Raw genomic sequence first — 15,602 nt, 5'->3', positions numbered from 1 at the left:
GCATATTTCAGTATAAATAGAAATAAGATACAGTGGATATTAAATTTATACACAGACCTGTTTAAATACCAACTATTCAAGATATGAAAAACGAGAGAAGATAAATACATTCTGAACTTTTCCCATTGTTAATGTAAACTACAAACTGACCATCTCAATTGCAAAAAAAATATTTTGGAGATGGGAAGCAAAAATATTAGTAGTAAAATAGTGGACTAATAGTAAAAAACAAAAACAATTGAGATATTGTGGTTGCACAAGTGTGCACACCCTCTTACAAATCGAGATTTGACTGTGCTCAGAATTAATATTCAAACTTAAATTGGAGTCAGCATACACCTCACCATTTAAAGTGCTTCTGATTGATTGGAGTATTGGATTTGCTCCAAACAAGTCTTTTAAAATTATGGCCACAAACTTCAGTCTTAGTTTTGTCTGATTGTTTTGCATTTTACAACATGCATTTGGGAGACCTCAAGCATGTTTTTGCAAAATGTAACCGGGCTTTGATGTTTTTTTTGACAATGTTTTATCACAATACGGCTGACCGTCTTGCCACCCTAGCGCATAACCCAAAGGTGAAGACCCTACTCCAGAGAGAACCCAGGCAAGCAGGGGAAGAACTTGTAGACTTCAGATTGCAAGGCCTTAGCTGATGGCCTTGATAGTAAAACACATTCCACCATGCTACCAAAGTGTGTGGATGTGCATATAATCGTATCACTGACATGGTCTTTGAGGAATGTTTATTGTACTGTTGAACTGAGTGTTTAGTGTAGCTACTTAAATGTCCTGTTTGGAAATTCAGAATGTTGTTTTGTCAATGGAGCTTCCGAGAAGGATATTATTCAACAGACAATTCATAAGCTGGTCTGCTTTTTACAGCACACTGACTGCTTCTAAAGTGAGAGTGTTCATAACACAGACATAAAAGGAAAGCTGGGCAGCGACTCTTGAGTTTATCCCAGACACTAGGGAGACAGCAGGCTGTGGCCAAGCTTTCTAAACATGTCCATGGTCACTTTAGAGAGTAGTAAACACTTGACTCTGCAAACTGTCAAAGTCACGTTCCTTTACTTTACAACAGTTGAACCAAAGTACCTAAAGAAAGCACCATTTTTCATTTGCTCTACCTTTAACTCTATCCAGTCATTCAAGTACTGCAATTGTGCTACCACTTTCATCTGATCTTTATTACCTTGTAAGCTCTATCTGAACAGCTAGCTACTGATTCCGATTTTCACATATCTTTAGTAAGTTGTTAACACACACAGAGACACAAAAAAGACTATAGGCCTTATTAACCTATACAAGGTATTAGTTATTAGTAATTAGAGTTCTTAAACAATATTGTGATGATGATGTTATAATACTCCTAATAATAATCCTAGTTAATATAGTATTGAACACTCCTTGAGTTGTCACCTTATTGTGGTGGAGGGGTTTGTAAGTCCTAGTGATCCTGGGAACTCGGTTGTCTTGGGCGTTTTTTCCCCCCTGGTAGAGTCATTTAGGGTCAACAGATCATAGGTGAAGGACTACACAAAGCAAGGCTCGGGACCCCCTGGAACCAGGCACACCTTGAAAAGGAAAATTAAGTTCCTCTTCCCAAAGACTGACTAACTTCGGGCGGGGCCAAGGTGGTCAATATGTGCTGAGTGGTGGCTGAAAGCGGGAGGGACCACAGACTATAAAACATGGCACCTCTCTGGTAGAGAAGACACCTGAACTGGTATGCAAAGTCAAGAGGTTTAATCTCGATATAGTCAGGCTGGCCTCGACACAAAAGGTTGGGCTCCGGAACTAGGGTTGGACTCTCTTCCAGTGAAAAGGAATCTGATTCACGATTACCCCTTTAAAACATAACTTAGTTAGAATTGTCAATGCTGCATTGGATGTCACACCTCTGCAACACTGCATGGATATCAACGACTGGATTAGCAGACCAGGGTGGTGACCTCCCTTCTTAAAAAAGGAGGGTGACTTCAAACTACAGGGGGATCACAAAGTCCTACTGGTCTATTCAGGGGTTGAGAAGAGTCAATTGAGAAATTGAACCACATGTGCCATATCGCAGCAAAGTAGAGGTGTACATTATGTCCATGAATCTCATGTAGAGGTAATACGGTATATGCAATGCATGTATTACATATTTCATTTCAACATATTTTCACCTTGTGATAGTCCTGCTCCAGCCGCGAGTCGGAGCCAGCTCCCTGCTTGTACTTGTTCATCTTCATCTTCATCTGCCTGGTCCTCTCCTCCATGTCAATACCTGGGCCGAGAATGACAGTTGTCATATGGAGGTCAATACACTAACGAGTAAAATGTATGGCAGCGGCGGGAAAAACTGCAGTGATGGGAGACAAGCTTCTGTTGTGCTATGTATGAGTCACGAGCTATGACAAGGACCAGTCAAATGGGAGAAAGCTGAATGGTCTGCTTGGAAATCATCACATCTCTTGAGTAAAGAAACAAGCTTTGTAACACATTAAACATTTCAAATTTTTCAGTAGTCATAATCCAAGTGTTAAAACCTGATCTTTACCCCGATGACCGCAACAATTTCACACCCTTCAGAACATTCTCATCCCATAAAAAAAAATCTTTGAAAAAGTTTTCTTAAAATAATGAATATCACAAAATATGTCCTCTCAAACAAGCTACAACAGCACTGAAACCTTCCTAATGGATGCCACCAGTGACCTTCTCTCTTCCGTTCTAAGCTCTATCACTCTTCCTTCTCAACCTCAGTTCAGCTTAGAATTTCATTGATCACTCGATCTTCCTCTGCCACTTGAAATCAGATGGCATCATCAACACTGCATTTCTCCTGGTTCACATCATACCTGCTTGACAGATCTACTACATCTCTATGAATAGCAACAAATCCAACAGTACTCCAGTCTTACATGGAGTCCCGCAAGGAACAGTGCTCGATTCCATTCTCTTCATATAATACACTAGCTTCATCAGTCATCCACCGTGGTTTATATTTCTGCTGCTATGCCGACGATACACCGTTGTATGCATTCACCAATTCTCTATAATTCTCTCTGCTCTCACCGACTGCCTTACTGACATAAAAACCTAAATGAATAACAATTTTCCAATCAAAATGCAAGGAAGCTTTCACACAGGTGAAAATTTCAATTTAAGGGTTATAAGCGAGCGAGACACGGCTGACCACCAAGTGCCAGAAATACAGTATATGCAGTACACATATTGTGTTTTACAACAGTAATTAACCATATTTATAATTTCATATCACTGGTGTCGGGTCAAAACATTCTACCTCCAAAATAGTAACTTTTCAGGAGATGCCTTAAAAACTACATGTTAACATTAAATCATCATCAAGAGAGCAAGCCATTTTTAACACTTTAGATTGGTCCATAATTTGTAAAACTGACATCCACACATATGGACTGACCAAAAGTATGGATTTGTGAAAAAATATTAAATTTGCCAAATTGTGACTTAAGAGGTTTTGGCCCGACACCAGCGATCGATGTGTACTTGTGGATGAAATAGCGAAGCTTACGGTAAATATAATCGCAAACAGCGTATGTACTGCGATAGTTACATTTCAATTAATGGGAGCGAGCACAGCCTTTCAAAATATCTCCATTTATTCACTTCATTTTCATCTTATTCTTTCATGTCCTCCTTCTGTAGCAACCTGTGTATTTATTGACTGACAAGTGATACGGTACAACATATTTTAAGAGGAGCCTCAGAACACGATAGGATAGGAATCCTTAAGCTAAATTGTCCAATGTGTGGGGGGTGAGTGGCCAGGTTTTGCAATGGTCGGGTCCTAGTAACCTCTTTGTTTGCTGTAAAGTGTGTCAGTATTAAGAAAAGCACTAATCAAATCTGATTCTTATTGTTATTATTATCATTATGAGTATCATCAAAGCCACCTTTCCATTTACTATATACTGCTTGTCCTCATTAGGGCTAAGTTTGGGCGTGAGGTGGGGTTTGCACTAGATTTGTCTCAAGCCATTTGCTTAGCAGTCAAACAAAATATAAATGAAATATAAACACACACAATAGAGAAAGGTGAGCAAATGATTATAAAGCACTTTTCTGAAGAATTAGGTGGTTGCTGTCATTGTAGTTAAAGTCAACTCAGATTTTTCTTTTTATAATACAGAGACAGTGTTATTGATGACTCTTTTGCAAGAAAATCTGATTTGTGAACATTATTTCTTAAGTTAAATGTACAACTTTCACAGTACTGTAGATAATGCTTCTTTTTTTAATTTTTTTTTTTATCTTTGTATCTTCAGCCCTGCAAGTACAGTATGTCCAACACTGGGATACAGCAAGTACATGTAATTCAGAGCATGATCAATATGTTAAGCTGCCTATCACTAGGTTGTATTCTATAAGATGGCTTTTGGTAAATAACTTCAGTCAGACATTTTTGCTGAACATGCAACATCTATTAAAAAGCAAACATACATAATTCTATGAATTCACACGGGGAACTGATACATAATCAGTTCCTCATGCATAATTCATAGAATTTGAGTGACTATAATGATTCTAATCAGTATTAGTTTTTCATTTGTGAGGAGAACAGTCCATATTGTCCCCTTTGAGGAATGTGTGACAGTCTCTACATAATATTTTTATTTCATGTTTTATTCTTCCTTTTATATATATAAATATATATATATATATAAAAAAGAATGGGGGCTGGCAACAAGAGCTGTAACAAAGATCACAATGTTGTGACAATTGGATGATTTTCCTAGCTGAAGCCACACAGTCTGAATAGTAAAATGACCAGGACAATAAATAGCGAGCAAAGCGTGAAAGACAACAGAGTTCAGTCAAAGTAGATGGCAAGGGTAAGCCAGGGGGGGTTTGTTGTGGGTGACTGGTGGGCAAGCAGAATAAAAGGAGGGAAAAGATGATGAAGAAAGGACAGACCTGAGTTCGTCCAACTTGGTGTGGCAGTGTCTTCTGGGATCACATCCAGAATGGACAGACACAGACAGAGGAGAGGAAGATGGATGTGAGAGGATGCAAGACGGGGTTGGGGTGAAGTCAGAGGGAGTGTGATAATACCAACGTAACCAGAAAAAAGGCCACTGTTTGGATGGTGAGAAGATAGAGGCTCGGGGAAGGAGGGCACACGACAACAATGTGACACAACATTGACAAAACAGCAAACACCCCAAAAAACAAACAAACATGCACACAATGCAATAAGAACACAAAAACTCCACCATGGGCATAAAAGCAAAAATAGTGCAAGAAGATGTGAGGTTGTAAGAGGCTTGCGGTAGAAGCGGAGATTTTCATTATTCGATTAACTGGAGAGGAGCAGGAATTGGGGAAGGCTCTGTGCTTTCAAGGGGGAAAAAAGCTGTAATAATAAAGACATGTTAATGCACTGAACCAGACAGAAACTTGAGGCCTTTGAGAGTTGGAGGTGTGAAAGAACGGTGGGTAAGAGGGGAAGGAGAGGTCGATTGAGTCTGTATAGGTCAACTTTGTGAAGTCTGGGGAAAAAAAGCTGTCAAATTATAATTAAAAGACACACAAATAGAAAGCTGCAATCAGGAAAGGGCACACTAGCACAAGGGCATTGGGAAATACACCAAGAACGTTGACGGCTAAACACACACAAGCGCTAACTCATGAAAGAAAATTATATAATACATCCACTGCCGGCTTTCAGGTTGTTTTTCATTGCCTCCGCATTCTCAGCCAACTTCAACCCTAAAATATTCTGGCAAATATTTGCTTTCCCTTCGGTGAATAAATGCGTTTGAGTCAACAACCAGCTTGTGAGTTATTTCCCACAGTTCTTGTTTGCTTCACTCCTTTATCTCTTCCTTTGTGTCGCAAAATGACAAAGCAGCAATGACTACAGAAAGGGAAAAGCATTGAGTCTTATCCAGACCTAATTCTTTGGGACAGTTTGCATTAAGCTCATTCGTTAAAAATTAAGGTCAATAATGGAGTGTCACATTAATTAAAATTTCTTTGCCAGACTTTTGATGTGCTTTCTTTCATCTCTTTGTGCAGATTAACATCACACCGTTAACGAGAATCAAATAATAATCGCCTCAGCAAGTTAAATTTGAAGTCCTCAATGACCTCATGAAGTTGAGTATAAGATGGTATGAGACGTGTGAGTACTGTATTGATATTAAGACTTAACAGATACTACAAATATGATCTATTACCACTACAAGTAGTCGTAGCATTACATGTAACTAGACAAAGTGTAATTTCTGGATAAATTGTGTGGGAACGCTGAAAGCTTTCTCCACAAATAAGAATCCGAATAATATTGTAACTTGTGGTTTTTGATTTACCAACACACTACTATGGGGATGTTCAATATCACTTTTTTTTTTTAGATCGATACAAGTTACAACAAGTACTCACCGCTTGAGTACTTGAGTACTGTAGTACTTTTGATACAGAAAGAATTCATACACAAAAAACACACACAAAAAACAATTACATATTTTTTATAGAAAGACCTATTTATGCCAATGTAGCATATTTCCTTAAAATTGCATGAAACTAATGGCAATTTTCTATTCTTCTAATGTTTAGCTCCTAATGGTAAAATGGTATCGGCCTCCAAATACCAATACTTTGAAATGAAGGGTATCAGCCCGATACTGATACATGGTCTCAGCACTCACCCATCCCAACACTACTACTACTACTAGTAGTAGTAGTAGTAGTAGTAGTAGTAGTAGTAATAGTAATAGTAATAGTAATAATAATAGTAGCTGTATTAGTAGTCATGTATCAGATCCAGAAGACAATAACAATGCTGGTAACATCATGAGACTGAAAATGGAGACATTTGATTAATTGAGGGACCTGCAATGACTGAACAAACTTTTCTCCATCATGAACAAAATTTGACATTCTCTTCATGACACTCTGCAGCTGCAGAGGAGATCTTTCTTATTCTTATTCAGCTTGGCTGCTGGAAACGATGGTTTTGGTCATCTTTTATACTTATATAACAACTCTCCACTGTGTGTGTAAAAAACGCTTGTGGACACTATAATGTTATTCATATTATATACAATTAGTATTTTATATTATAATCTGTTTAAATTACTATCCATATTTATATCTTTAAGTCACAGTAGCTAGAGAAAACCCACAAAAGCAAAATGAGAACATGCAAACACCACTCCAGGAGTGCCTGAGCTGAGATTCCAAAGACACACCTTAGAACTGCAGGGCAGATATGCTAAACACTAGTACACCATGCTGCCCAAATACTATTCCTATCATTATTATTATTATTATTATTTCCCAAATGTATCATCTCCATGCAGCACTGCAAAACAACTCACAAAGACAAGACAAGTCAAACAACCGGTAAAGAAAGCCATTCATAGACTGCATGTTCACATTTAAAACCTAATCCAATGATGAAGCTTCTTCATACAAGAGTATGTGATATACAGTAGGCCTGTCATTACTTAAATTTATTAAAATTTTATTGTAGTTTATTTTTATTTAGTTATTGTTTTATCTTTTTGCTCAGTGGATAGACTTCAGGAGACCAGTACGCAGTGAAACTGACACAAAGCATTCAAAGAAAGCAGAATGCACACCCAGACCAACAAACCTGTAAGACTGAGGGAGGGATGTGTCCCTTCATCAGACAGCGAGCCATTAAGCCCTCGCTGCTGGTCTTCCCAAGTTACTTCTAAAACGTGAAAAACATACAATAGACAAAAACACCTAAGGCAGGATGGAATAATAAGCAAGAACAAAAACTCACTTCAGACCAAGTTCTAAAATAAAATGACAAAATAAAGTGTATGGGATGTTAAAAGGTTGAGGTTAAGACAAACAAGCGAGAGAAACTCCTTTCCTCTTCAGCACCAAAAAAACCCCGAACAGCTCCCTTGTCATTTACTTTTGCATTTATTAGACATGTGTGCCATCTCCTGGTCACCAACTGTAAGGGCATGCTTGCTTCTAAAACAAAACTGAATTTGTGATGTAGATAGAGCATGTTCCGTGGAATAAAAAAAATTGTATTCCGAGGGAAATTTTTTGGGGATTATTTAAAATGCAATAATTAACTAAGGAGACATGTGTGTTTATCCAGTAAACTGTTTTGATTTTTTTAAGGTGAAGGTGAGAATTATGGATTCCTGTTAAAAATGACAGCTCAAATTAAGTCTAGGATTCCATATGGGAGAAGCAAAGATCAAAATTACATAGCTCTGTCCCTATGACATTTCAAATCAAGTACTGACTCGACCTGCATGCTTTTAATGTAATCATACTATATCTGCTATTGCACAAAGGAATGGAGAGAAAGAGTATAAGTAGGTAAGTAAAGAATGCCACTCTCAAAAAAATCTAATTTGTTCAGGGATAGGCTGTATAGAGAATCAAACACAATCACACATGCCAGAGGACTTGCCTTTCCTCCCATTTACTGGTGCGCTTTGAACCTTTTCTGTACAATATGCTACTGGTGGAAACACAGAAGGGTGCTCATCAAGTCAAACATTCTAAACATTGACAACATTTGGCAATACAATACTATTTAAGCAGTTTAGTAAAAAAGGATAGATGAATAGAGCTGCCAACAAATTTGCCCCCACATCTAATACTTTGCACTGACTACTATAGACTCCTAACTCCTAAATATTTTTCAAACAAGTCAATATACCCGAAGTCACTTGGCACTACGTCGGGCACTGTTTTGCTGTACTAATGCCACATAATCAAACAGTAGATCAACAGCATAAAAGAGGGAGTGTGATGTAAATTGTTAATATGTATTCTAAAAAAATATATCTATATTAAAAAAATAAGCCAATACATTTAAATACAAATTTCAAAAAAATTAGAGATTAGATAGGGTCTAAATTATTTTTTGGGGGATAAACACACCTGGGCAACTATCAAGAGGTCCAAGTGACCCGAATTCCTTTACTGTTGCTTCTAATAAAAGGATGGAAATACTACTCACAACAATTAAGCTATGTGCTAGTATAGAATTGAAAAAAAAGGTAAGAGTGGACCAGACGACTTTTGAGAGAGTTACCAAAAGAAGTCAGGACGGAGAGAGCAACAGGGAGAAGAGCTGCGTAGACAAGGAGAACCCTAATGGACTCTGACAATGATGAAAGAGTCTTGCAAATGCTTTGACAAGTCCTACAGGACTGTCTGTGCTTTTTAATTGCTGCAAGCTTTGTCCAACCCTCCCCTCCAATCCCTGTAAGCCACACCAACCGTTTTGTCTCAGAGAAGTAAAAAAACAAAAAACAAAAACACACAAAGTTGTTTTTCAACTTTTGCAGCACATTAAAATTATGTAAACATGTTTTAAAAGGATCTTGGGGATATGTTATATATCTTAAAATTATGCAAAAGATGAAGATAGATTATGTAACACTGGGAAAAAAAAATCTGATGTGTTAAGATGATGAAAACTAAAATTGATATCCTGATTCCAAATTGCAGTCAGTTTTTTTCTAGCACGTTAAGTTTGCCCTCCAACAAAATTCCATGGATTAGCTGTAGAAAGACTGTAGTAAGAAGAGCTGATTATGATAGGACTCGTGTACAGCTCTGTGGCAACTTGTTTGTGCAGTCACAATTGAGACGTGAGGTTAGAGGTGTGTCAGTACTATCAACGTCTGCAAACAGAAAGCTAGCAAAGCAACAATTAAGAGGATTAGTGCTGCCTCTTCTCTTAACTTTGTAACCATGGACATACCATTCTAAGTTTTATTTCGTTTTATGCATTTTTTTTTTGTTTTCAAAGCTTGTACACATTCCAACTTAAGTGTTTTATTTAGACACATACGCATTTGTTCCTATTTTTTTAAGAAAACGGGAATCCTTTAGCTAAAAAAATTGACGTGATAGAAAAAAAAGTGCAATCAGTTTTTGATTGCGCATTCAAAAATTTGTTAAAATTGATGTCTTTTTTTTTTTTTTCATTCAACCTTTATTTAACCAGGTTGGGTCCTGGTCTGTCAGACCTAACGCAACAAAAACTGTGTTCCCCATTTTAATTATGTTTAAAGTACTGGTGAAAAATAATATATTTATCCAGGGAAAAAGATGTTTTAGGTAGTCAAAAGGTCTTAAAAAAAAGAAATCAGTAATACTGACTGAAGACAAAGACACTCTAGAAAAGAACACCAACAATGGGATCCAGACAGGCCAACACAATACTATGACAAAACAGAAGTTTACACCAAACTACTCTACACTACACTACACACAGTAGACTACATTAAACATATCTGCAACCACCGTTGCAGACGGGTTTTGGTGTTCAGCGTGAGGTGTGGCTCAAGCACCGCTCACTCTGAAGACATAAACCCTCACACGCAGGTACAGACCTTCACAAGGCTCGGTTCCTTCGTCTCCATCTTCTACGAGGGAAATTGGAAGGGAACCGAGTAGACATGTTATGAAACTTCTTTCATGTACGATATCGTTCAGACCAGAAAGAAAAACAACATAGCATTTGTTTTATTTTCCCTAAGTGAAGTGTGAGAATCATAAATCTGAGTGATTACAAAAGCCTGTCACTTAAGGGACATAATTTTCAATTATTAAGCAAGGAATAAATAGAGAGAAAACAATAGATGACTTACTTCTGTCTTTCCCTGTGGATGGAAGCAGGGGAAGTTGCCGACCTCGTCTGTGGGACATCGGCGTACTGTTCGGACTGGTCTGGACTGATCCACTACGCGGGTGCGCCCTATGTGACACAAAGGTTTTGAAAGTGTGGTAAGATGTGCACACATGTGAAACTTAAGGCAGAAACCTGTATCTGTACTTCAGGATAATACATAATATAAAACTAAAAATGTGTTATACATACTTCATATCCTCAATTTGACAATGTCAACTATTTTCTTTTGACCAAATTAATGTCAGCGTGAGGTAGTTGACAACACAACCGGGAGATCAATCTACAATTCAGTGCACTTTGCATCCCTAAAGACAATGCATGCACAATGAAGTTTGGCACATGGCATGGGAGTGAAGGGACACATCAACTGTTTGGAACTGAGCTGCAAAAAATAAAAAAGAAAAGAAAAAGGGGGAAAAAAAGAAGCGTTGAAACGCATGTGCAGTCAGTCGTCAAGCTGCAAGAAGAAAAAAGTTCAACGCAGAATCAGCAGACCATTGCGACCATGCGTTGGCACCGTCTCCAAAAGGGCTTCAACTCAAATCAGAAAGGAAAACAAACATAAGATGCCATCAAAGGGATCAAAGCATCAATCCATGTTAGTAACAAAACAAAATGAAAGTCAGCCCAACACTGCTATACTCACACAGGCGTATGAGCAGTGTATTCCAAAATCAAAATAAATCAGCACGATATCTGGAGCCAGGATTAGCGTGCTTTGGACATGTAAAGAAAATGCAGCATCAGTAATCTTGTCAACAAAACGGAAATGGGCGAGGTGGGTGCATTTAGGGAAATAAGGAAGGGGAACAGGTATTGGGATTGTGCGCACTGGGTGGTGGTGAAATGATTTCCCTCATTCGTTCTGGGTTAGTCAGGTTAGTTGGTTTAGGGTGAGTGGGAGCTTGTAGGGGAGCATTACTGAGAATTCAATGTAGCAGGCTAGCAACTGTTCAAAAAGCAGTTATACTGCAATCCGATGGTGTTTGTTTACTAACTGCCAATCGGTTATTATCTTCACTGGACTTCATTTGATACTGAAATCCTAACTTTATTCTCCCTCACAGTTAAAAAGCCTCAGGGAAGTCTAACGAAGGCCCGAGTCTGAAATTGTGATGAGTTGGTTGACGAGTCCAATCTGGGTCACACCTCGTCATGGCAGGAGAGGGAGGGGCTGACCTCCCGGATGGTAGCGACGGCATGGACCTCATCATCGATGAGTCGTGGGGGCGTTCAGTGGAGCGTGATCGGGATGCGGGGCGCTCTATTGTGGGCCGCTGGTCTGCAGATCGGGACCTGCTGTGATACTCGTGTCTATCCATGGCTCCGTGGCTCCTATAGAGGTTATTGAGAGATAGGCAGGAACTCAGTGGGCCCCATGTGGCAGGGACAGTAGGCTGGAAGGGAGGTCAGCGCAGAGGTGCATTTGTTTACGGACCACACCGGTGGTTGGGCATGTGTTGCGTAAGGACCACACGTGTGTTGTTGCCTATTGTCCGCAGATTTTACTTTACACTTTTCATGATATTACAGAATAAATGTGTTCAAACCTGACAACAGAGCATCAACATGATCATTAAGTGGGCTGCAGTCCTGATCAGAATACTCTAACTGTATATAGCACACTTAAGTGTCAACAGTAGTGGGGTTTCCATCCACCCATTTTTATTCGAATTTTCAAGATATGCGGAAATAAAACGGAACGGAAACGCTAGAAATTCGAAAAAGGGCCTAAAGTTCTCAAAAAAGCTTTTACAAGCTTAGAAGGGGTAGATTTTGAAGTGTATCGAAAAAAGGAAAATGTGAATTTGGGCTATGGAAAATGGTTTTGCGAATAAACACTGACAAGACCGGATACACGTCGCACGTTTTGATCGGATATTACGTCACATGTATGCGTTTGTAGTCACAAATCAATGGAGGATGATGAAGTAGAGGTATGTTTTGGGGAACGATGAAACAGAAACATTTTTGTAATTAATTAAAGAAGCGAATATTATTGCAATTTTAGATGGAAAACAGCAAAGAAATGCTACGGTTTATCAAGAATTACAAAAGCAAACTCATTTGACGTCATCGCACAGCGCAGTGCCTTCCTGTTTTTCTTGTTCTTCTTTTAAATTACTGGTAGATCACATCTTTATGGTGTATACCGCCACCTACAGCGGCGGAGTCACCTCTCAATATTTGCAAAAGAAGAACAGATGGAAACAGGCATAAGTCGCATGTCCGTTGTGCGCATTTTCAGTAAATTTGCTTAAAAAAATCGAAACAATTGATAGAAACCTGACTACTGAATGCAATCCAATACAATCATGGCTCACTTGTTTTCTGGGTTTGATCAGCAAACTGAGCCATGATTGGTCGTTACCCATTTCCTCAGCACAGGTTTTGCCATCTTTAGTCGACAACAAGTGGAAAAATTAATATTTAAATGTATTAATTGTACATGAAAAATAATGAAGTTAACAATTTCATTCTGGACAAAATATTAACTTTTTGCTGCTGAAAATGTCTCAATGAGTCAAGTATCCCTTTAAATTACTGTTGGATCAAATCTCTATGGTGTATACCGCCACCTACAGCGGCGGAGTCACCTCTCGATATTTGCAAAAGAAGAACAGATGGAAACAGGCATAAGTCGCATGTCCGTTTTGCGCATTCATTTCAAAACAATTGGAAGGAAACCTGACTAGTGTTACATTACTTAAGCGTATACCGTATTTGTTGATTCATTATTCATTCTGAAGATTGATACTGAATTGTGTAAATAACTGCACCCTAATTCGAAGCATACAAAAATACAAGTGTGGTCCTTGAAAGGGGCAATTTATGAAACAAATATATAAAACCAGATGATTAAGAAACTCAGAACAGTAGCTGGGATCACATTATTTCACATTATCGTACATGCAGCAATTTCTCTCTGGGTAGCTGAATGACTAAATTAGGTGGGTGAACTATTTGTCTTGCCATTTGATGCCTCTGGGTTCTTAAATAGGGAACCTAGTGAGATACAGAATGAAGTGTGCAAGGTACAATATTCTGTGCTCATGCTATTGGCTCAGTGCTCATGTGCAGCAGGTTTGAGGTACCAAAGGGCTCTGTGAGTGAAGCTTATATTCATATTACATTGAGTTGTAGTGTCGGCAAAAAATTGTATTTTGGCACACGGTACACATACAAAAGGAGCTGTAAAAAAGAAGTAACAATTATCAACAATTAACATTAATGATGCATACATTAAAAAGAAAAAACACCCATTTAAGACAGTTAGGAAGGGATACATCATGTGGCACAGTACTGGGATTTTGAGCATGCATATAATAAGAAATGGCAGTAATCCATACAAACTTTAACAAATTTGTAAAGTCTCATTAGTACCTATACACACACAAGGGTGTGCCTTCTTATTAGGTCCTAACTAAGACACAAAAATACTTCTTGTAAATTGTTTAATAATATAATGTTGTAATGTGTGTGGTGTTCTATAGATAGTTTCAGTCTTTACTGATCAACAAAGCTCATCAGTTAATCACCGTAAAAAGGCTAACATATATATATATATATATATTTACAGTAATGGCCAACATAATCATTAGCTTGGGGTGACCAGGTGTCCCGGGTTTAACTGGGATATTCACGTTTGAGCCTTGTGTCTTGAGTCTTGGCGCCCCATTGTTTTGTACTGCTTTCACGGAGGTCCCATCCTGGTATCACCTTTTTATTTTTATTTTTTAAGTCCAGTTATCAAGTCAAATTGTTTTGGCCACATATACAGTATATCAATCACAGTTGTCATAGCGAGTCATACAACAAACGAATTAAAAAGGAATTTAACGGTTAAATCCTTCCTATTTACTTTCACATTCACGTTCGCGTTCTCATTTTCATCCGCATGTAACTGCTAATATGCGCCATGGTGAGTGAATTGCCTTGTTTGGTTCTGTTGAACTGGTATTTAGCATTAGCTAAAACTTTAACACATTCACCGGTCACCAGATTGACTGGAGGTTAAATTTGTTAGAAATAGTTCCTGGTGAAAATTTATTATATACTTGATTTTCAGCGAAACTGTAGTGACCAGGTTTTTAATTTAGAAAATTTGGTCACCCTGCGTTAGCGGTTAGCACGGTAGAAACTGTGTAATTTGTCGAATTTGGAAAAGCACATACCGCTAGGTATTTGATTGCCTGTTTTAAATAATGGTCATATTGTACAGTACACACAAGCTGAGTCCCACTCATGGTACACTCTGCGGCAGTGCACTTCAACACTAGTACCATTTTCTCTAAGTCTTACATTTACTCCCTTCTGTCTGTATTAACACCCAATAATTTTTTCTCTTTCCTGTGTCCTGATCACTCTTCAAGCCCCTTTGCTAATTTGGTCTGGCTACATGCCGATAAACAAACGGTTTCAGGATAGGGAGTGGAGGGCATCAGAACACTTTCCTTTTCTATGCCGCTTTAAAAGACATTTTTAACAAGGAGCTTTTGTTAATGGTCATCCGTGCTGATTTGCAGTCCAGCTGAGCCTTGCGGACATTTTGCGACACTTTAATAAAGACAGTCAAACACTTAAAGAAAATAGTTCTGAGAACTCATCAGTTGTTCGCCCCAGAGGAGGAGCAGAAAGGCGCCGGCATAATTCCTGACTGAACGTCTGATGGCAGAAGATTGAGTGGTCATTTACAATGTATCTGGGAAAAGGAACATGTGAGATATTTCATTTTATTTGTGCACCGGGCACTGGCATTGGTCCCGGAGGTACACTAGTGCTATCAACCCAATATCACATTCTGGCCAGACACCAGAATTCTAGGGGCAAGGACAGCATTCACAGAGTTACTTAGCTGCTCCAAGCAATACATCTTAGATGCCTAAGCATTGGTATGCAAAAGGTAGCTGCCATTAGAACG

At 38.5% G+C, this 15,602-nt stretch overlaps 1 protein-coding gene across 36 annotated transcripts in view; it reads right to left on the bottom strand.

The window, feature by feature from the left end:
• The window catches only part of rims2a (regulating synaptic membrane exocytosis 2a), a 153,581-nt gene that overhangs the window by 28,346 nt on the left and 109,633 nt on the right, over positions 1 to 15,602 (bottom strand). For 25 of the 36 annotated variants that reach the window (XM_077576050.1, XM_077576081.1, XM_077576042.1 and 22 more), the window contains 5 exons: positions 11,831 to 12,016; positions 10,641 to 10,747; positions 10,383 to 10,415; positions 4,948 to 4,980; positions 2,175 to 2,275 (listed from right to left, as the gene is read on the bottom strand). In XM_077576050.1, coding sequence (XP_077432176.1) covers positions 2,175 to 2,275; positions 4,948 to 4,980; positions 10,383 to 10,415; positions 10,641 to 10,747; positions 11,831 to 12,016 — 460 coding nt within the window. The remainder of the gene's footprint in view (positions 1 to 2,174; positions 2,276 to 4,947; positions 4,981 to 10,382; positions 10,416 to 10,640; positions 10,748 to 11,830; positions 12,017 to 15,602) is intronic. The other 11 variants (XM_077576071.1, XM_077576068.1, XM_077576073.1 and 8 more) reach the window with 2 other exon arrangements.

Source organism: Vanacampus margaritifer, chromosome 9 (assembly GCF_051991255.1).
Source record: "Vanacampus margaritifer isolate UIUO_Vmar chromosome 9, RoL_Vmar_1.0, whole genome shotgun sequence".
Taxonomy (NCBI): Eukaryota; Metazoa; Chordata; class Actinopteri; order Syngnathiformes; family Syngnathidae; genus Vanacampus; species Vanacampus margaritifer.
This window is presented reverse-complemented; position numbering and strand designations above follow the sequence as displayed.